The sequence below is a fragment of the Aythya marila genome (genome assembly GCF_965140915.1).
Source record: "Aythya marila genome assembly, chromosome: 25".
Lineage (NCBI taxonomy): Eukaryota > Metazoa > Chordata > Aves > Anseriformes > Anatidae > Aythya > Aythya marila.
The window spans coordinates 1,821,259-1,843,225 of record NC_139066.1 but is presented as its reverse complement, the minus strand read 5'-3'; the positions used below and the strand labels follow the sequence as shown (position 1 = coordinate 1,843,225).

Sequence of the window (21,967 nt, the reverse complement as noted above, 5' to 3'; positions counted from 1 at the left end):
AACCTTTTGGTGTTCCCTATATCCTCCTAATCATCACGTTCCCAGGGCTTTCTGCTGACCAAAGCGATATGACTTTGGTGGCTATCCAAGTTCATATACACCTCTGGCCCAAGAGAAAGTGGTTTTAGTTTGTTTTCTTTGTTTCTCACTTCTCTAGCTAGTTAGTAATAGGCAATATGTTTTCTTAATCTCAGAATGCTGAGACTGTTTTGTCCATAACAACAATTTTTGAGTGATTTCTCTGTCCTTATCTCAAACCTTGAGCTCATTTCATCATATTTTCTCCCCTTTCCCTTTGAGGAGGGTGAGTGAGAGAGCAGCTGTGGTGGTATTCAGATGCAGAGCTGGGTAACACCACCTCAGCCACATTGGATGGCATTCTGAGTAGTCTATTCCAGTGGAAAGTATTCATGCACATGGCAAGGGAGGTTGATCTAGATGATCTTTAAGGTCCATTCCAATGAAAGACATTCTATGATTCTGCCATTCTGTGATTCTACGGCATCGCTTATGAATTTACAGACTGCACAGAGAAGGGCAGAGTCAAAAGCGGAAAGAATGTTAATCCTGGAGAGCAGTGTAAATGGGGATACGATCAAAAGCCAGTACAACAAATCACACACTAGGGGATGTAACAAGAGACCATCAGAGTGAGTTGAGGAGGAAAGGAATGGGAAGGATGTTCAATATCTTCATGCATAGGAGACCTTGGGCATTTTTCTGAGACTTGGTGGAACTTCTTCCTCAGAATGGCACTTTAAACATCCCCAACAGTGTCACCCAGAAACACATCACCTGACTACTCAAGACATATGCCGCACTTGAGATGAGTATTCCGCCCTCACAGATGCATTCCTGCCCTAGAAATACTTGGACGTTTCATCCCAGCACTCTAAAGAAGCTATTGCTGGGGCATGGCCGTGACCTAAAATCTGGAAATGAAAAGGCAGCAGTGCAGGAAACCAACGCACAGCCCATATCATTTGTTGGGATGGCTTGCATTCAAGATGAGCTTGTCAGAAAATTGTTACCTCTGCCAAGGGAGACTCTGGGCCAGCAGCAATGAAGGACCAGTATAAAAGGTAGCTCAGCTCCCTGCTCTCCCATCCAATTCTCTCGCCTTGTCCTCCTTGGGAACCAGGTGAGTCTGAAGCCCTCTCTCCTCCTCTTCCAAAGTGGAAGGGATCTTGCATCAATAGACATCAAATCCCATGGTGGCTCAGAGCTATGGAGTTCAGTGCCTTGGAGTTCCTTGCCATGGGAGAGGGCTGGATAGAGAAGTTCTGTATAGGGAGAGGTTGGGAAAGGGGTCTGAGGAAGCTTTTGGTTTATGTACTATGTGAGGGTGTTCCTGAGCCAGGCTGCTCTTTGAAGGGCCTTGTCAGGACAACGTGATGAAGACCATGTGCCTCCTGGCACAGCCTCCACATCCACCTTCAGCAGTTGCCTTGGCTCTTTTGTGATGGGGTAACTGAGCTGATCCTCACCTACCCATGCGCTCTGCTTCCTCTCTACCATCTTTCCCAGGTGCATCTCCAGCCCAAGACATGTCCTGCTACAACCAGTGCCTGCCATGCCGGCCCTGTGGCCCGACTCCACTGGCCAGCAGCTGCAACGAGCCCTGCGTCAGGCAGTGCCAGAACTCCACCGTTGTCATTGAGCCCTCTCCCGTGGTGGTGACCCTGCCCGGCCCCATCCTCAGCTCCTTCCCGCAGAACACCGTTGTGGGATCCTCCACCTCCGCTGCCGTTGGCAGCATCCTCAGCTGTGACGGAGTCCCCATCACCTCTGGGTGCTGTGACCTCTCTGGCATTTCCAGCCGCTACTGTGGCAGAAGGTGCCTGCCCTGCTAAAGAAGCCAGTGGCCATGGCCCTGGGGTTCTTCTCCCAGGAACTTCGTATATGGTGCTACACAAAGGAGGAATCTTCAGGCCATTGCTTTCTCAGCTCCTGTGGCAAATGCTGGCAGGAAGGGGCCAGCCTGTGCTTTCTGAAAACATGGTTCATGCCTCTCCTTCCATCTCTCCACCTACCTCCTTCTCTTCCTTTTCCATGTGCTCTTCTTCTCCCTTGGTCTGTGGGGCTCCTTAGTGCCAGCCCTCCCACTGTGGTAACAGCAGACACATGCCCTGCATGAACTCCACCATGAGCAAGGGACACTACCTCTATGTTGGCCTTGGTGATTCCCACACTGAGGGGCTTCTGCTTGGAGTGACCTCCTTTTCCTCTCTACACTCATTAAAGATTTCTGCATCCCAGCCTTGTGTGTAGATTTTTCTTCCCTCCGTGTATGCCCATCTGAGCTGCCCGGGGAGGATGGCTTTGCCCTTGGTGGGTATAAGATGGGTGTTTATGGAACCCCTTCCCCACTCCCAGAAGAATGGCAATTTGTGACACACTGCAGAGGATTGTCTCTTGGGCACTGCCCCTTGGAGATGGAGAAGACATCCCTGGCTTTTGCAGAGAGATAGAGGGAGGGTAAGGGAAGGAAGAGAGGAGGGGAAGCGAAGGGAGAGGAGGGGACAGGAGAGGAAGGCAGGGGAGGGGAGGGAAGGGAAGAGGAGGGGAATCATCACAGCACTGGATAATATGGATGTTATTTTGTTCAGGGAGATGTTGGCAAGGGATGTGTATAGAGGAGGGAGCATGTCCCAGGGCAAAACACAACCGTAGCCAAGTAAGAGCGAGCAGACAGTGTCTTGTGTCTCCTCTTATGGCCTCTGCCCAGGCTGAGGAGTGCAGCTGCCCACGTTCCCCTTTGCAGGCTCCACGGTTATGGAAGCTGAGCACATATCCAGGAGACACACAGACAGGGATGTGTATGCCCCGTTTGGGGAAGATATACCCAGTCTGGTACTGGCAGTAGCTGCTTTTGGGGGCCCAAAATGCTCCTGATGCATTTGCCTGGAGGCCGAGACCTCCTCCCCCTGCTCCAGGAGCTGCACAGGGACCTCCTGGCTCCAGCAGCTGACAGCATAGGCCGGGGGCAGCCTCACCCCCAGTCTGACTCTGGCAGCTGGCACCAAATCTGCTCTCATTTTTCTACCAGGAGCTGGCATTTTCTCCTTGCAGTACACGTGCACACAGGTAAGGACAGATTCCAGAAGAGGACAGGACACCCCGCTCCGTCTGCCCTTGTGTGCTCCTCCCAGCTCCCCTTACCCTGCACGTCCCCACATGGGTTTGTATAGGTCTATCCCACACCCATTCCTGCCGGCGTCCATGTTTCACAACCATTGCAGTTGCAAGGCTCAGGCTGATCTTCCTGGCAGTGGCACCTGTGGCTTCTTGATAGGCCAACAACTGGTGTGAATTGCGAGGTTTCTGTCGTGATCGCCTTCATGTTTCTTTGGTCTGGTCGCTGTCTCTGTATGCTTGTTGATTGTGTTCCCTTTTCTTAGCGTCCCAACTGAAAACATCCCCAATCTGATAATCGCGCTAGCATAAACACGGCCACAGCCCCGCATAGCCCCCCACAAGTGGTGTGCCCCCTCCCCCCCATTTGGTCTCCTCACTGCCTCCCTCATCATCTGTCAGAGAAAACAAACAAAGAAACAAACACCCTTTGTTTCTCAGTTTTCCCATGGCTTCCTTCACCTTATAGGTCTTCAGGCTCTAGGTTGGTGCATGGAGCAGGGGCATCACAGCCCTGGAGATGATGAACACCACTGTTCAGGGCGATGTTCGCAATGGGGTGGGTAGAGAGGAAGGAGCATGGCCCCAGGCACAACACAACTGCAGCCAAGTGAGAGTGAGCAGACGGTGTCTTGTGTCTCCTCACAAGCCTACTTCCAGAGGGCAACAAGGAACACCCTACAGGAGCTCAAGGAAGACAGGAAAACTGATGGTGCTATTGTAATCAAGGAGCACAGCAGTGCAGAAGCTCTCAGCAGACGCCAGCTGCATGACAGGTAGCAAGTCCCAGAAGAAGCCGTCAGTTACTATGTAGGGGCAGCACAGGATTATCGAAGCAGGAGTGCCACTTGTGCCAAGGAAGGGTGCAGGAGCTCAGTCCACAGGCTTCCCACCAAACAGGCACATACCTTCTCTCCCATGGCAGTGGATGGTAGATGCCAACAGATCTATCCTGGTCCTTGAGTGTGAAGAGAAGATCCCATTTTAGGCCCACTATTAGAGGAAGAGGAGCTAGACCACACAGCTAGAGAACAAAATTATCCTCGCTACACAGAAGGCATCTAAAAGTATAAGAGGCATCATGAGCTAGCCATTGTACATATCAGTGAAGGGGAAGTTGCAAAAGATAAACTACATAGGAGAGTGCAAGATGGTCTTTGGGTACCATCATCACTAGTGAATTCCCAGTCCAGATCAAGAGATAGATGTCTTAGAACGGTATGATAGAATTATAGAACCATAGAATGACTTCGGTTGGAAGGAACCTAAAAGATTGTTGAGTTCCAGCCCCTCTGCCATGGACAGGGAAGCCACCCATTAGATCAGATTGTCAGGGGCACTCTGGTCTTGAACACCTCCAGGGAATGGGCATATACATGTTGTCTGTTCATACCATTCTAGTGCTTCAACAACCTCTATGTTTCCTCCTAACATTTAATCTAAATCTCCCTTCTTTTAATTTAAAACCATTCCCCCTAGTCCTATCATTACCTGACCCAGTAAAAAGTTGCTCCCCATCTTTTTTATAAGCCCCCTTTAAGTACTGAGCAAGACATAGTACACGTGAGTGAAGGGGAAGTTGCCAAAGACAAACTACATGGGACAGCTCAAGTGCTGGTTGGGCACCACCCTCACCACCATGAGTGTATTCCCACTCCAGGTCAAGTGGTAGATGACAGAAAACGGTATGACAGAACCATAGAATGGCTTGGGTTGGAAGGGACCTTAAAGATCACCGAATTCCAGTCCCCTGTCGTGGTTCCGCTCGAGTGGGCAGCCGAGCTCCACCACAGCCGCTCTCTCACTCCCCCTCCTCAAAGAGGAATGGGGAGAAAATATGTGAAAAGGCCTCAAAGATTGAGATAAGGACGAGAAAATCACGCAATAATTATTGTAACGGGCAAAACAGACTCGGCATAAGGAGATAGTAAGATTTATTGCCTACAACTAACAAGCGAGAGAAGTGAGAAAACAAAGGAAAAAAAAAACAAAAGCACCTTCCCCCCCCATCCACCCTTTTCCACCTCCTCCCCCCGAGCGGCGCAGGGGAACGGGGAATGGGGGTTATGGTCAGTCTACAGCACTTCTTCTCTGCCGCTCCTTCTCGGTCACTCTCGTCCCCTGTGCTGTGGGGTCCCACCCACGGGATGCAGTCCTTGATGAACTGATCCGGCGTGGGCTTCCCACAGGCAGCAGCTCTTCCAGAACTGCTCCAGATATGGGTCCGTACCACGGGGTCCATCCCTCAGGAGAAAACTGCTCCAACCTGGCTCCCCTATGGGCAGCAGCTCCTGCCAGATCACCTGCTCCTGCGTGGGCTCCTCTCCACGGGCTACAGGGCCGGCCCGGAATCTGCTCCGGCAGGGGTCTTCCACAGGCGGCAGCCTCCGTCGGTGCAGGGCCACCTGCTCCACCGTGGTCTCCTCCACGGGCTGCAGCGTGGAACCCTGCTCCACCGTGGTACTCCATGGGCTGCAGGGGGACATCCTGCTTCACCATGGTCCTCACCACAGGCCGCAGGGGACTTCTGCTCCGGCGCCTGGAGCACCTCTCCCCCTCCTTCTACACTGACCTTGGTGCAAGGCTGTTCTCCCACTCCCTTGACTCTCCCGGCTGCTGTGTGGCGCAGCGTTTTTTCCCTGTCTTAAATATGCTCTCACAGAGGTGCAAAACAACATCGCTTATTGGCTCGGATCTGGAAAACAATGGGGCCCTTCCCAAACATGGGGCAGCTTCTAGATCTTTCTCACAGAAACCACCCCTATGGCTCCCTGCTACCAAAACCTTGCCACGTAAACCCACTACATCCCCCTGCCAAGGCACTTGGGCCAGGGCTCTTGGCAAGACGTCAGCTCTCTTGGGCATTGCATTTAACAGTTGAGAATCTCATTTATTAGCCTGAGTAGTAGCGGTAAGTTAATCTGCTGGAGTGCCCCTACTGAGCACTCCTGGGTGTCAAGGCAGGCATAAGCTTACATCATTTAAGGAGAAGGTGTACTTTTATTTTATTTTATTTTATTTTATTTTATTTTATTTTATTTTATTTTATTTTATTTTATTTTATTTTATTTTATTTTATTTTATTTTATTTTATTTTATTTATTTCATTTCATTTTATATCATTTTATATTTTATTTTTTTAAGAAGAATGAAAACCTTCAAGCTGTGGGAGTGAAGAAGGAATTTTCTATGGACAGGATCTGCACTGTGTGTCTTGGGAAAATTCACATGCTTCTGTCTGATGCTACAACAACAGCAGTTTCCCAGCACCTGAAAAATTTACTTTCTGTCTACATTCCGCTATATATTTTGTAGCACTAAAACAGACACTTGGTTTTCTGTTGGGCCTTTCTTTAGAGATCCAGGAAGGGCTCTGTACAACCTCTCCCCTCATACAGACATCCCTTGGTCAGAGCAGAAGGAGGCAAAACATGTCAGAAGGTTTTCCCCGAGGGCAGTGTTAGGTGGGGTATGGTCACAGGTAGGAGCTGGGAAACCTGTGGCCAAAAGGGCCCCAAAGAGCCCCTAAGGAGACACCCAGGCTGAAGTCATTTGCCATTACTGGACTCTTCCAGCATGTGAGCTGAGTCTTCTGCCCACAATGACCTGTGTTGCCTGGAAATACTTGGGCCTCCCTACCTGCCAATAAAAAGGTGACTTAACTGGGGAAAAGGCATGGCACAAAGCAGGAAATAAAAAACATCACAGGAAGGAAATACACAGCCCATATCATTAGCTGGGATGTTTTGCATTCAAAAGGAGCTTGTCAGAAAATAGTCACTGCTTCAAGGGATGTCTCTGGACATGGGGTGGCTAAGGTCCATATAAAAGCCAGCCCAGCCCTGTGCTCCCTCATCCACTTCTCTGGCCTTCTCCTCCTTGGGAACCAGGTGAGTGCGAAGTTCTTCCTTGTCCCCCTCACTCTTCAACAGGACAACTAATCTCTGCGGACCTCTTAGCTGCAGTCAGCTCTGTTCCATGTCAAATCTTGGGGCTGCTGGTAGTGGGAGAGGGAAGTGGGGAGAAGGTTTGCCATGGAGGAAGTCTGGGTGTGTACTACAATGGCTTCTTGGCTATAGAACCTTTGCTGCAGCCAGATACGCCCTGATAGCTTCTTTGGGGCCCTAGCAGGATGAGGTCAAGAATCCCTCACACATCCCTGCACAGCCTCCAGCTCCCAGCACGGCCTATGCATTGGTTTCCTCAGGGAGTGGTGACAGGCTGCTCCTCTTGCATCCCCATGTTGAGCTTCCTCCCTGCCCTCTCTCCCAGGTGAACCTCCTGCCCCCAGACATGTCCTGCTACGACCAGTGCCGACCATGCCAGCCCTGTGGCCCGACCCCGCTGGCCAGCAGCTGCAACGAGCCCTGCGTCAGGCAGTGCCAGAACTCCACCATCGTCATTGAGCCCTCTCCTGTGGTGGTGACCCTGCCCGGCCCCATCCTCAGCTCCTTCCCACAGAACACCGTTGTGGGATCCTCCACCTCTGCTGCTGTTGGCAGCATCCTCAGCTGTGACGGAGTCCCCATCAACTCCGGGTGCTGTGACCTCTCTTGTATTGCCAGCCGCTACTGTTGCCGCCCCTGCTAAAGATGCCAGACCCTTTCCCAGACCAGGACCCCAGGAACTCACAACATGCTGCTGGACAGAAGAACCTTCATGATATTGTTTTAAATTGAGCTGACCATCTCTGTCTTGTCCTGTAATGACAGATAAGAAGGGGCCAACAAGGGGTCTCTGACAACACAGCTCATATCTACCTATTCTGTTTTCTACTCACTCACTCATACTTTTTACCCTCTATTTCTTGTTGCCCTCTGCTCCCCTCCAAGCTCTCTGTGAGGCCCCCGGGAACCAGCTTGATTTGAGTGCCCTCTAGCCTCTCTCCACTTGTGGGCCAGGTAGATGTAGCAACTCTGCAATAGGAAAAGCTGAACAGATTCTTTTTCTTCTCCTCCTGAGCTTCACTCTCGGGGCCTCCTTTGGAGTCACCTAATTTTCCTCCTGAGACTCAATAAACATTTGCAGCAACCCTGAATGTGTTCTGGTCTCGTCCTTCCATCTGCATAGAGATGGCCAGGGAGAAAGTCATTGCTTTGGTGGGAATTAGCTGTGGCTGTGGGCACTGCCTCAATCCTCTAAGCTTTGGACGGCGGTGCACATTGCAGCAAATCACCTTTCAGGCACTGTCTCTTGAAGGTGAGGAAGACATCCCTAGTTCTTCCACAGCCAATGGCCACCAGTCCTTGACTTGTAAGTCTCTGCCTAAATAAGTTCTGTTAACATTGGAGGCCCCAGCTCTGGGGCATCTTGCTTTGCGTGGAGCTGTGCTGGGGGTGGAGGCTTGGACAATGATGTTCCCAAAGGATTGCAGAAACTGGGAATGGGTAATTGTCTTGGGGATGGCCCTTTGTCTCGCCTCCACTTTTCCCTCTCCTTGAGCACCTGATCATAGGCAGCATGCCAGGGTTTGAAGAGCAGATATAGCTTCCTTGAGCAGCCTTATCACCCTTCAGTACAACATCTGGCATGGCACAGCTATTCCCACAAGTTCATACTCCTACCAGCTACAGCAGGACGCATTGGAACACCCAGTCACTGTGAACCCAACTCCTTATTACATGAAGGCAGGCCCAGGACAGGGACTGGTGCCCAAACAGTCATGGCTACTGCATCTTGGATTGTCTTCCCCAGGCATGGAACAACGTTCAACAGACCCAGGAACTCGAAGGTTCCATAGGTGCCACAACCCCACAATGCTCCAGATAAGACATTCTGTGAATGCAGAAATCCCAATGACCACTGAGAGATGGCAGTGAGAATGGGACCTGATTGTACACTCAGTACAATCTGTATATGGGCCCTGAATGGCACAAGACATGCACCAGCCCAGCCACAGGGCACACACTGGGGGATCTTCTCCCAGGCATCAAGCTCCTCTGTCATTCCCAGAGCCACAAGGATGAAGTGGTCCTTGTGCACCACGCAGCACCACTGCTCCCCACACCCAAGCCAGGGCGTTCCCACAGTAGCACACCTTGGGGCCCTGTGGTGTACACAGGGTGTACACAGTGCTGTGCACTTTGCTTTCACACAGATTCTACATGTTGCCAGTGCAACTTCTGCACATAACACATCTGTTGCCCAGCTTACAGCAATAATCAATAGGTGCTCCTGAGCCAGAAATGTGTCCTGTCTAAGACTGATGTCTGAGGTGTAGTAGCATACTCACAATTTGAGATTAACTTTTTTCTAGGAAATAGAAAAAACCTTCTAGAGAACAAGTCAAATTGTTGATGCCATCTTTCCTATTCCCTGCCTGCAGCATAAGTTAATCAAGGAGAACAAGACCAACATTTAAAAAAGATGTTGTCCACATAGCATCTCATTTTCTCTGAAAAACATGTAATAACAGTACTGTAGGATATCCTGAGTTAGAATAGACCCACAAAGATCACTGAGTCCCTCTCCTCTAGCTCCACAGAGGACTACCTACAAATTGTACCACGTCTGAATGTTCAAACGCTTCTTGAACCCCAGCAGGCTTCATGCTGTGACCACTTCCCTGGAGAATCTATTCCAGTTCCCAAGCCATGCCAGTCTCACTTGCAGCACACTGTCAAGCAAAGTACAAATATTGACATAAAGGTCCTCAGAGAATGGAAACTCTGGTGAGATTGGAGGCACAAGCACAGAATGCCTTTTGGTGAGTGAAAGACAAGGGAAGAGAGAGAACAGCAAAGAGGATGCAGATGTAGGGGTCCCAGATGCCCTGGGACCAGCTGGACACATGCCTAGGGTCAGGTGAATTATGTGCACATGTGCACTAGCACATACTAAGAATGCATATGCAATACACACACAGATTGATGGACACATGCAAGCATGCATGTGCATGCATAAATGCACAGTTCCATAGATGCTCTGAAAAATGCAGGTGCAAACACTGCATACACAGGAACACGAGGCCATGCATGTGTACACATGCAGACATAGGTACATGTGTGCACTCAGTGCCTCTGATGAGTTCACAAGGGCTCTGCCCCACACGTGTTCACACACATTCCCAATGGGGCAGGGGCAGAGGCCAAGGGCAGCTGACAGAGGAGATGCTGGGGACCTTTCTGGCAGGGCATACCTGTGGCATTCTGAGCAGGACAAGGCTCCAGAGGACAGGACAGCACAGTGTGGGGATGCACAGGGACTGCCCAGAGAGAGGAGTCCAAGGAGGTCAACCCATTTCTCCAGAAGGCAGCTTTATAAGGAAGCGAAAAGAAACCCATCAGTGCAGCCCACCTATCTGGAAGCCAACCCCATGGGGCTGTTGGAGTAAGTTGGGAGGGAGGGAGGGAGGGAGGGAGGGAGGGAGGGAGGAAAGGAGGGAGAGTAGAAGAGATGACATATCTGCACATAGGGAAGCCCTCAGATGACCAGGCAAGGATTGCAGGGCTGGGAACAGCTGGGTCCCTTCCTGTTACCAGTCACAAACAACACCACTTCAGTACCCCAGGCCAGCATCACTTGTCTGCACTGGACCAACCATGTGCTTGAGCCAAGACCTCTGCTACCACTGACTCAGTCCTTGCCCAGAAATCACACAGAAATTGCACACAGAAGCAGCCTCCAAAAGGGAATGGGTGTGGCATAAGCCAGGAAATCATAAAGACAGTGTAGAGGGGGAAACAGCCCTACAACCCATGTCATTAGCTGGGAGGGTTTCCATTCATCACAAGCCCCCTAGAAATTTATCACTTCTCTGAAGGCTACGTCTGAGCCTGGGACAGTGCAAGGCCGCCAGAAAAGCCAGCCCAGCACCTCACCCCCCTCCTCTTCTTCTTCTTGGAAACCCAGTGTATCTGAAGCCCTGATAAGATCCCCCAGCATGGGGGATCTGCTGGCTTTTCTCCCTCTTTTGGGCTGATTCCTCATGTACTGGGTTGTGGTAATGGTGGTCATGAGAGAGGAATTGGGAAAGTTGTGACTCAGAGACTATGTGGGACCTGTCTGTGGTGGATTGTCATCTAAGAGAGACGCAGTATCCTTGTGGGTCCTGGCCACTCTTTTCAGATCATGTCTGGATCAAGATATTTTGCTCCTCACATGTCCCTGCACTCTGCTTCCTCCCTGCCCTCTCTCCCAGTTGCACCTCCTGCCCCAACACATGTCCTGCTACAACCAGTACCTGCTGTGCCAAGTCCTGCAGCCCAATGCCACTGCCAGCAGCTGCAACGAGCCCTGCATCAGGCAAGGCCAAAATTCAACTACCATCATCCTGTGATGGTGGTTCTGCCAGACCCCATCCTCAGCTCTTACCCACAGAACACTGCTGTGGGATCCTCCACCTTCACTGCTAGTTACAGGATCCACAGCTGCGATGGAGTCCCTGTCAACTTTGGGTGCTGTGACCTTTCGTGCATTTCCATCTGCTGCTGTGGTAGAAAGTGCTAAAGCCACTGGTGACACACCACACAAGGACCCCTGAGAACCCAGAAGGTGATGCTGGACTGAAGACAGAGCTTCTGGCCAATGATGTTTGAGAGGCTGAGCACCCTGTGTCCCTCTTCCAAAAGAGTGCAGCTGGGGCTCTCTGAAAACATGGCCAAAGTCTAACTTCCATGTCTTCTTCTTTCTCTCTACTCTATTCCCTCCCTTCCGTTCTTCTAGGCTGTTAAGACCTCCATACACAGCCTGGGGGTTCTGCTGGTCCCTCTCCCTTTGTGGGACAGGCAAATGGATGTCCTGTGGGATCTCTACCATTGGTGATGCGCACAGACTTCTGGCACTTCCTTGTGCTACTTGCCACCTCTGATAGCCTCCTCTAAAAGTGATCTCATTTCCCTCATCAGCATCATTACATGTTTCTGCATCCCACCCTCACATTGCAAGGTAAGAAAGTCACTGGTGTGCAGGGGAATATGGTGAGCACAGGAGGGTGTGTTCAGACTCCCAGTGGAATATGGGACACACTGTAGTGGGGACACTTCAGGCACTGTCCCTTGGAGCTACAGTGGTGTACAAAATCACAGTGATTTTGTACAAGAAAACAATATTTTTTTTTGGTATTTTGGTATTATTTTTTTTTTTTTTTTGTACAAGAAAACCAAAAAACACAAAAGATTTTGTGTACTCACAGGGATCACAGGGATGTACAAGAGAACCACAGATCCTTTCCTGTGCTCCTCCCCACTCACGGAATCCCCTGTTCCTCAGGGGCTGGAGGAATACAGTTCTTTCTGAAGTTGTGTGCCAGCACCGTTATGTCCTCTCTAAATGCCCACTGAGGGAAGGTCCACGCTACCAGCCCAGGGGAAAAGTCAGAGGACAAAGAAGTTTTTTTGCATGGGACTTCCAGACTCCAGTGAGTCTCTGTCCCATCGCTTCCTGCCCATAGTATGGAGCAGAGCCCACAGATTGCCAGAGTGAGGGACTGTGCCTATGCCTAGGGTGGGGAGGGGTGGTGGTGGGGTGTTCTGCAGATGGTGCTGTTCATGGAGGCATTTCCCTTGGGAAGCCTCCTCTGTACTCAGGGAAGAAAGGACACAAATACCCCTGGGGGAAGAGAGAAGAGCTCCAGGCAGGGCTGGTTCCAGGGTGACTGAGCAGTTACAAAATGTGGTACCAAGAGTGCCAGTCCATAATCCCAGGCAAGAACAGGAAGGAAAGCACTGTTCCTGCAGAGGTGTTCAATGTCCCTAGAGACTCCTTAGGGATGTTATATATGGAGTGGTAATTCTTGTCGAGAAAATGGTTGATATTAATAAAGAAGGGGGAGATTTGGGAATGTGGCCATGGGGGTTGGAAAGCCCCGTGGTTGAGATAACATTAGACTCTTAACGATGATGCCATCAGAAATATAAAAGAGTTTAGAGGGAACAAAGAAGGGTGATTCAGGAGACTCCATGCAGTCTCTGGTTTCTTGTTCTCCAGCCATTAAGGCATGGATGTTTCTGGGTGTTTGCTGTTGTTGTTACATTTAAAGTTGTTTGGCCAATGAAAAGTTGTTTTGAAAAGAACTGCTGTGGAGAGAAGGGTATAAGAGGGGAGCCTGCCCTCAAGATAAAAAAAAAAAAAAAAGGCAACACGATGTGATGAAGTTACATCATCAATAAAGAAGCAGGAAAAAGAAGTGAAGAGGAACAGGCTGGCAGAATGGAGACCAGGACGGGAACAGGCACTTTGATTGCCTCATGAAGATAGGTTCAGCCAAACTCAGCAAACCGCTCAGAGAAGCTCGTAGAGAAAGTCGCTGGAAATAGGCGCACTGGAGCTGGAAAGAAGCTCAAGCTGAGAGAAGCGGACCTGTGCACACAACTGCCTCTTGCTGGTAAGCAGTTGTGCATTATGGGGAATTGTATGTCCTTAGAAACAAAGACTGTCCTGGTAACCTTACAGCTTATTCTTCTTCTTAACAATTAGACAGTTTATGATCCTGAAACATGGAACCAAACTGAGGTCAAGGTGTGGGTCTCTGCAACTAAAAATGACAAGGTTGCAGTGGGATTGCTCAGCACCTGGCGAGCAGCCTCTGAGGCCTTAAAGAGCCATGTGGAGACACAATCACAAACGTGTGGCTTGCCAGACAGTGAGGGAGCTGCGGGCTCCTTTACTGATCCGACTGCTACGCCATGGGCCCCTCTGCTGCTACAGCCATCGAAGGCTTTTGCTGTTACGCCCCCTGCTGACCTGGATGTGCCTTTTGACCCAGGCCTCATTGGCCTTGAAAAAGAGATGGATATGCTTTTCTTCGATTCGGGAAGAATGGGATACATAAGGCCCGAAGACCGAGTTGCTTGACAACTTAAAGTAAGACAGTTCAAAAAAGTTCAAAAGGAATGGAAAATGGAGACTTGTTTGCAGTCAAGAAAAGGAATTGAAAATGGAGACCGTTAAGTCATGGAACTTAAAGGATTGTTTGTTACCTTTTCTGATTGTACGTATGTATAGGCATACTTGGGTTTAGTACGTAAAAGCAATGTTCTTTATATTTAGAATGTTTGATGTTGGTGTGTGCGTGTTAATGGAGTGTAGACTACCCGCACACCCAGCGCTGTTTACTTGCCTTTTATACCTTTTATAGCTTTTATACCTTTTAGAAATATTTGTTTTATAAATATTACAAAACTCAGATTGAGTTGAGACTTCATTTATAACAGGGAGAGGATCCCAGGGGGGTTGAATCAGACCCCTGCTGAGACAAGGCTGAGGCTGGTGCTGCCTTCCTTGAGAGCACAGAGGAAAAGGGGGCCCGTGGTTGCCCCCTGCTGGAGCTGCCTGCACTGAGCTCTTCTTTCTGGGTTGCTTTGCTTCTTGCTCTTGCAAGCAGACAGAAGAGCTTCCTTGAGTCTGAGGACATCAAAACACCACATTCAGCATGGTTTGTGAGATGGAGGAACCTTTATCAGCATATCCTCATTTCTCCTGCTTTGTCTCAGCATTTGCTGCATGCAGGACACCTAGGTTCTCCCAGACATACAATCCCCCACTGCTGTGGGAGCTGGTCACTACAAAACTGCTCTCTGTGCAGGAGCTGCAGATGATCACATACCCCTGGCACCCCTGAGGAGACAACAACCACCCCATCTGGTTGTAAGTCTTCATTTATATCTTTCTTTGCTTGCTTATTGTGATGAACATGGAGATCTCTTGGGCATTTGGCAATCAGGGATATTCTATGTGCTTTGTTCTGTCCCTCAGGCACAGGTTTTGGACATGAACTGGCTGCAAGTCTGGAGATGATGAAATGGCTCAGAAAAAAATCCATTTTATTTACTGACTCATTGAAGAGAGAAAAGAACACAGCAAATCTCTGTCAGAACTTGTTCTAGGAGTCTCTGGGCTCAGCTGGCCATGATTTGAAGCAAGTTGCTTTATCATGGGTTTTCAGGAATTTACTAAATCTGGGATCAAGGGGCTGAGAACAAGCCCCCAGGGGAATCTTGGTTCCCAGCAGGATCTACCCTATTCAGGTAGCCCAGGAAGGGAAGAAAAATAGAGCACTGTGGTCCTGGTCAGCCAGTCAGGGTCAGCACTCTTTGCACAGCCACAGGCACCAGCCCCTTTGGGAAAGGGCATCTGGCTGGCAGATCTCAGGGTGCACAGGGGAAGCAGAGCAGCCAGGGGAGAACTGAGGACGCCATCCCAAAGCTCTGCCTTGCACTCCCTTCCCAGGGTTATTGCTCAACCAGTGTAGCTCCCTGCACCAGGGTGTCACTCACAGCACAGAGGTACAAGGCGCTGTCAGAGAGCTCGACTTCCTTCAGCTGCAGAACGCTGTATTTCTCCGTGACGTTCAGCTCTGTGGTGAAACGGTCACTCTGCTTGGTGCCTGCTATTGCTTGATTTGAAATCAGCTGAGGGCCTTGGCTCTTCTTCTGCTCGTACCAGAGCAAGCCCCTAAAGTAGGAGGTCTCGTATGTGCAGGTGGTCTCAAATGCATTTCCCTGCTCCACAGTGACTTGTCCTTCTTGCTGGGTGACGGACACCTGCCCCATAATTTCTGGAAGAAAGAGGTCAGCAGCTCTGTAGGGAAGTCTCCAAGCAAACAGGAGTGAATTCAAAGCTGTGGGGGATAAGGCTCCCTGTCCTTTGCTGGGCAGAAAGGTCCCAAGGCCCAGTCACAGCAAGGTGGTTTGGGGGCAGAGCTCCTTAAGCAAGAGCGGACCCTGAGAATAGCTGTGCTGTGTGCCTGCTCCTCCTGTCTGCTCTCCTTCTGCCCAGGGGACCAGGACACAGCCTTTCATGCCTAGCTTTGTGTGCTGAGTCCAGCAGCCTCCAGTAGGTTGAGGGGCCCATGCAGCTACAGGGAAAAGGTTCAACCTGCTTCCTAATCCCTGTCATCTCTGGGGATTCTGACACCAATCAGTATACACAGGCTGAGGTGAGTGGTGTCAGGAGGGAGCCCTGGCTGAGTTGACAAGCAGGAGAACATTGGAGGCCAAGGCAGGAATGCATCAGGCAGAAGACAGACTGGACACCCTGGTAATGTCCATGGGAGGAGAGCTTTAATGTCTCTGTAACCAGCTTTAATGTCTCTCCAACTGAAACCTCATCTGGTGGACTAGAAGAGAGAGGCAGAAAGAATTGGACTGAAATAACAGGAAAATTAGGAGAATGACCTCACGTCTCTCTTGGTGCAGAGCCAGTAATGGGAGCCAACATTTATCAACATTTCCCTTTGAATCAGGAGTTGTTCCCCACTTAAATGTGGTAAGGTTGATGAGGGCTTCCTGGGGAAAGAAGATTTATACCTTGATTAAAAGCATGCACTTACCCAGCAGTTGCCCCAGGAAGGCAGTGAGGACGAGATACCCACGCTGCATGCTGAGACCGACCCTCCTGTTTTCAGCAGGAGAGAGAGTCAGAAAAGCACCTCCCAGCCCCAAGAGAACAGAGCTGCCGGAAATGACTCTGCTGGGGGAACAAGGGGAGATGCAGCAATGAGAAATGATCTGTTCTGACTGTGCCCAAAATGCTCCCTGGGGTTTCTCCCAATTCCAGCAGGAGCTACCATTGAAAAATTTCAGTCAGGAACCCTGCTGTGCAACATCCCAGGGACTGTGGCTGTTTCTATTTCTGTTAGGAAAACCTAGCATTTGCAAGAGGAACCTGGCTCCAGTGGGGTGTGGGATGCCACAAGCCTGGGGTAGAGGGGGAACAAAGACAACCTATTCCATAGGGGGAGGTGTGGTGAGTCAGCAGGGAAAAGGATGTTGGATCAGTGGGTTCCCAGTGTCTGAAAGGGCATCTGAAAGGGCATAACTTGACCTAGGCTATTCCCTTTTCCTTTTGGTGTTATCTCCAACTAATGGTATTTTAATTGGAATTGGAGGGTCACTCTTACTGGCCTTCATCTACATTCATGATCCATCCTCACGAATAATAAAAAAAAAGAGAAGCACCATAATTCATAATTTTTTAGTTAGAATTTTTTCATGTTCAAGACATTGCCTTGTGTTCTTTCGTGGTGTTCCAGAATAGTTTGGCTCCATCTGTCTTTTTGTCCTGCAGTCAAGTATCAGAAGCATCAAAAAGCTCTTCCTTAACCTTCTTTTGAAGGCTGAAGAACACTGTTTCTCTCTGCCACTCATCATGGCTCACACTGATGAATAACACAGATTTCACATCTGGAAGGAGCCTCTGCAGTTCACCTGACTCAACATCCTGATCATGCAGGGCCAGCAGGGTGTCCTTGGCTATGTCCAGAAGGCTTTTGAAAATCTACCAGGATGAAGACTCTACAGCCTGGTGGGGCCATCTCCTCCAAGGCGTGGTCAACCATGCAATGAAAAAGTATTTCCTAATGCTCAGAAAGAGCCTTCTGTGTTTCATTTTGTGGCCATTGCTTCTTGTCCTGGCACTCATCCCCACAGAGAGGAGTCTGATCCCATCTTCTTTGTGCTGTCCCTTCAGTTATTCCTATACATGAATGAGATCCACCTGAGCCTTCTCTTCTTCAGGCTGAGCAGTCCCAGCTCTCTCAGCCTTTCCTCAGAGGAGAGATGCTCCAGTCTCTCAATTGTCACTGTGACTCTTCTTTGTCTCTCTCCAGTATTTCTTTGACTTTCCTGTCCTGGGGAGCCAAGACCCATATAGAAATGAGAGCCAACATTTAGACACTCTACTCCTGGAGTGGCCTCTCCAGTGCTGAGTAAAGGGGAATGATCTCCTCCCTCGACCTGCTGGCAACACTGCTAATGTATCCGAGGACACCATTAGCCCTTTTTGCAGACAGGACACAGTGTTGGTTCATGGTCAGCTTGGTGTCCACCCAGGGCTTTTTCTGCCAAACTGCTCTCCAGACTGTCAGCATGTTATGCACCCCATGACCATCTTGGTGGCTGTTGAGGGATGCTAGCGAAGTTGCTGCCTCTGGCAGGTACCAGAGCATTGGGACTCTGGTTCTAGACTGCTTAGTGCACCCAGAGACTTTCAGAACTCTCTGTTCTTTGCTGATGGATGGGACTTCTGCTTTCCCTTTTGCAGGCTGGGCCAGTAGCAAACCTGAGCGTGTATCCGAGGAAGGCACACACATGGAGACACACACAGGACACTAATATAGCTGCTCATACAGACTGCAGCCACAGGCAGGTCACTGCCTTTAACAACACCCAAAAGAACGCCACCAGTACTCATCAAAATGTTCCCTACAGAGAGCCAAGCCCCATTCCTCTCCTCTGTCTGGTCAGGATTGAAGATCCCTGCTGGAAAACACAACCTTACCTACTAGATGTGCAATCACACCCATGTTCATGCATTCCATCCCTTGGGAGGAACGAATTAAAAGGAAATGAATGGCAAGGAGGATGGGATGAGAGTGGCAGATTGGCAAGGAGGATTGTAAATGCACACAAGTGACCTTGCAGCTGGGAATGCACAAAATCTGGAGAGAAGTAATGTAGGAAACGTTGCAGCACGGGCCCTCAGCCCATCTCGTGATCCTGCCTGGAGCCTGACTCCTCCTACCCAGCATGTGGTCCCCCTCATTTCCTTTGGTGAGGCCAATCTGATGTTTGCTTTCCCAAGGGATGCATGCCATCACCCATTGATCTTGCAAGTATCTCCACCCTCACAGGGATCTCTCAAAGATTACCATGGGTTCTCAGCATGCCCAATTTCCACGCCTGGGTCCTGGGCTCCCTTAGCCACCTCTGACTCAGACTTTACACACAGCTTTCCTCTCATTCACCAGCTAGTCCGTCTTGAAATATGCTTAAGAAATGGCACAGATACACCTCCACATATCATGTTAAAGTCACTAAGTGTTGTGGTTTAACTGATGGGCAGCTAAGTACTGTGAGACGTATGCTCACTGCCCCTCTGCTGTGGTGAGGGGAGAGAACGGGAAAAAAAGAAGTGTAAGAGCTCATGGGTTGAGATAAGGACAGTTCAATAAGAAGGAAAGGCAGAAATAAAAATAATAAAAGAAAACAACCACCAAACTAGTGACACATAGTGCTATTGCTCACCAAAAGCCAAGCAATGCCCAGCCATTCCCTGAGCAGTGGCAGCACCCTCATCCAACTCCCCAAGGCATCATGGATGAGCAGGACATCACATGTCATGGGATATCCTTTTGTCCATTTTGACTCTGCTGTCTTTGATACCACTCGATCATTAGCTCTTTTTTCCCTAAAAGAGATAAAATATGTCCTTTGAGGACAAGGTAAGATAACCCAGGCCTTGGAGGTGTCAAGAGGATGATTAACTGAAGAATTGCTAATCAAGAAGGCCATTATGTTGACATTCTTGAGGGAAAACATCCTGATGTGTGTCCTTGAATACATCATCAGTCAATGTAATCTGAATAGATGGCTGAAAAGAAAAGATCAGGAGTATTCCAATGTGAACTCTCTCTATACTATCCTCATTATAAGAGTAAATATCACACCCCTAATCTGAGAGACCCTGCCCTAACGAGGGACCCTTCCTCTCTGAGGATGTGCAGAACAATTCTGACATGGCAACACTATGCTAATTAAGGAAGCAATCAGAGGCAATGGGATTAGACAAGCACATAAATGTATTGAGAAGGGGTTGTATAAAAGCAGTGAGGAAATTTCTAAGGGGTGCCAGATTTGTGGGAAGTCACTGGGTACCCTGACTTGCACAATTCCAAAATAAACAATCTCTAAAACCTTCTGTGTGTATTGGCTCATTGAACACCAGATAATGGATCTGGAATTTTAACCTGCTTGTGCCCCCTCCCAGCTTTTTATGCACCTTCAGCCTCCTTGGTGGGAGCCTGGTATGAGAAGATGAAAAGTCCTTAAATTAGTAGAACAAGAGTACTGCAGAAGTTAAAATGTATGTGTCACTGGATGAGAATTCCCTTTTCAATCTTAGGTTTTCTTGGTGTCACCATCTCCTGGCAAACCAGTACCTGGGTATTGATAACCCTGATGGACTTAATCACCTTGTCAGTAGGTGCTCCACACACCCTCATGGTGACTCAGCACTGGGGACTTGATAACACCAATGCCCTTTCTCACCACAGCAATGGCTGTCTCCACACACTGGGGCCAGTGAAAGGGAGAGACAAGGAGGCAGGGGTGCACATTAAAAGCCCCCATCCACATGATGGATATTTGCCTTACTGTTGGTTATGCTAACCACACTGCCAGGCATCCCTTCCAACCATTCTACAATTCCGTTGTTCTGTGACACTATGGCATTTTTTGTGAACTCACAGACTGCACCAAGACACATTGGAGTCAAAAGGGGAAAGAATATTTTTTCATGGACTGCAGTGCTAATATGGATGAAGTCAAAAGTGAGTAGAACAAATCACACACCTTAGGAGACAAGAGATGACCATCAGAGTGAGTTGAGGAGGAAAGAAAAGGGCAGGATGTAGCACTTCCTCATGCATAGGCGTACTTCAGAATCCAACTTGAGCTTGTGGGATCTTCTTCCTCAGAATACTACTTCAAACATCCACAACAATGTCACCCAGACAGATACCACCTGACTACTCAGGACACATCCAGCACTTAAAATGAATCTTCTGCCATCACAGATGCATTCTTGCCCTAGAAATGCTTGAGCCATTCAAACCAGCACTCCAAAGAATCCTTAAATGGGGCACGGGCAAGACCTAAACCTGGAAATGAAAAGGCAGCAGTGTAGGAAACCAACACAGACCATACATATCATTAGTTGGGATAGTTTGCATTCAAGATGAGCTTGATAAAAAATTATTAGCTTTGTTAAGGGTGTCTCATGGCCTACGGCAATGAAGGACCAGTATAAAGAGCAGTCCAGCTCCCTGCTCTCCCATCCAGTTCTCTCGCCTTGTCCTCCTTGGGAACCAGGTGAGTCTGAAGCCCTCTCTCCTCCTCTTCCAAAGTGGAAGGGATCTTGCATCAATAGACATCTCACCTGGTCGTGGTTCAGTGCTATGCTGGGCCTCAGAGTTTCTTGCCATGGGAGAGGGGTGGATACAGAAAGTCTGCGTAGACAGTGACTGGGACATGGGTCTGGGGCGGCTTTCAGTTTATGTACTATGTGAGGGTGTTCCTGGGCCAGGCTGCTCTTTGAAGGGCCCTGTCAGGACAAAGCGATGAACACCATGTGCTTCCTGGCACAGCCTCCACCTCCACCCTCAGCAGTTGCCTTGGCTCTTTTGTGATGGGGTAACTGAGCTGGTAAGTCACCTATCCATGTGCTCTACTTCCTCTCTGCCCTCTCACCCAGGTGCATCTCCTGCCCCAAGACATGTCCTGCTACAACCAGTGCCTGCCATGCCGGCCCTGTGGCCCGACTCCACTGGCCAGCAGCTGCAACGAGCCCTGCGTCAGGCAGTGCCAGAACTCCACCATCGTCATTGAGCCCTCTCCCGTGGTGGTGACCCTGCCCGGCCCCATCCTCAGCTCCTTCCCGCAGAACACCGTTGTGGGATCCTCCACCTCTGCTGCCGTTGGCAGCATCCTCAGCTGTGATGGAGTCCCCATCACCTCCGGGTGCTGTGACCTCTCTGGCATTTCCAGCCGCTACTGTGGCAGAAGGTGCCTGCCCTGCTAAAGAAGCCAGTGGCCATGGCCCTGGGGTTCTTCTCCCAGGAGCTTCATATACGGTGCTACAAAAAGGAGGAATCTTCAGGCCATTGCTTTCAGAATGTCTGACCTTATCAGCTCCTCTGGCAAATGCTGGCAGGAAAGGGCCAGCCTGCGCTTTCTGAAAACATGGCTCATGCCTCTCCTTCCATCCCTTCACCTACCTCCTTCTCTCCCTTTTCTTTGTGCTCTTCTCAGAAGAGGGGTCTCAGCTCAGAGTGACCTGCTTTTGCTCTGTACACTCATTAAAGAATTCTGCATCCCAGTCTTGGCTGTAGATG

The 21,967-nt window shown here is 49.6% G+C and overlaps 1 protein-coding gene and 2 pseudogenes across 3 annotated transcripts; all 3 read left to right on the top strand.

Moving 5' to 3' along the window:
* Positions 1-1,062: 1,062 nt before the first annotated feature.
* LOC309887298 (feather keratin Cos2-3-like) lies at positions 1,063-1,853 on the top strand (annotated as a pseudogene). Its single transcript has 2 exons — positions 1,063-1,141; positions 1,546-1,853. The product of its transcript is annotated as a feather keratin Cos2-3-like (transcript).
* A 5,074-nt stretch (positions 1,854-6,927) lies between these two features.
* On the top strand, positions 6,928-21,654 carry LOC309887296 (feather keratin Cos2-3-like; annotated as a pseudogene). Its single transcript has 2 exons — positions 6,928-7,025; positions 21,328-21,654. The product of its transcript is annotated as a feather keratin Cos2-3-like (transcript).
* Positions 7,429-7,725, top strand: LOC309887458 (feather keratin Cos1-1/Cos1-3/Cos2-1-like; the record flags this gene model as incomplete). Its single annotated transcript, XM_082779178.1, has 1 exon — positions 7,429-7,725. One exon carries the CDS (start codon positions 7,429-7,431, stop codon positions 7,723-7,725), a length of 297 nt encoding a protein of 98 aa, XP_082635304.1.
* Positions 21,655-21,967: the final 313 nt, after the last annotated feature.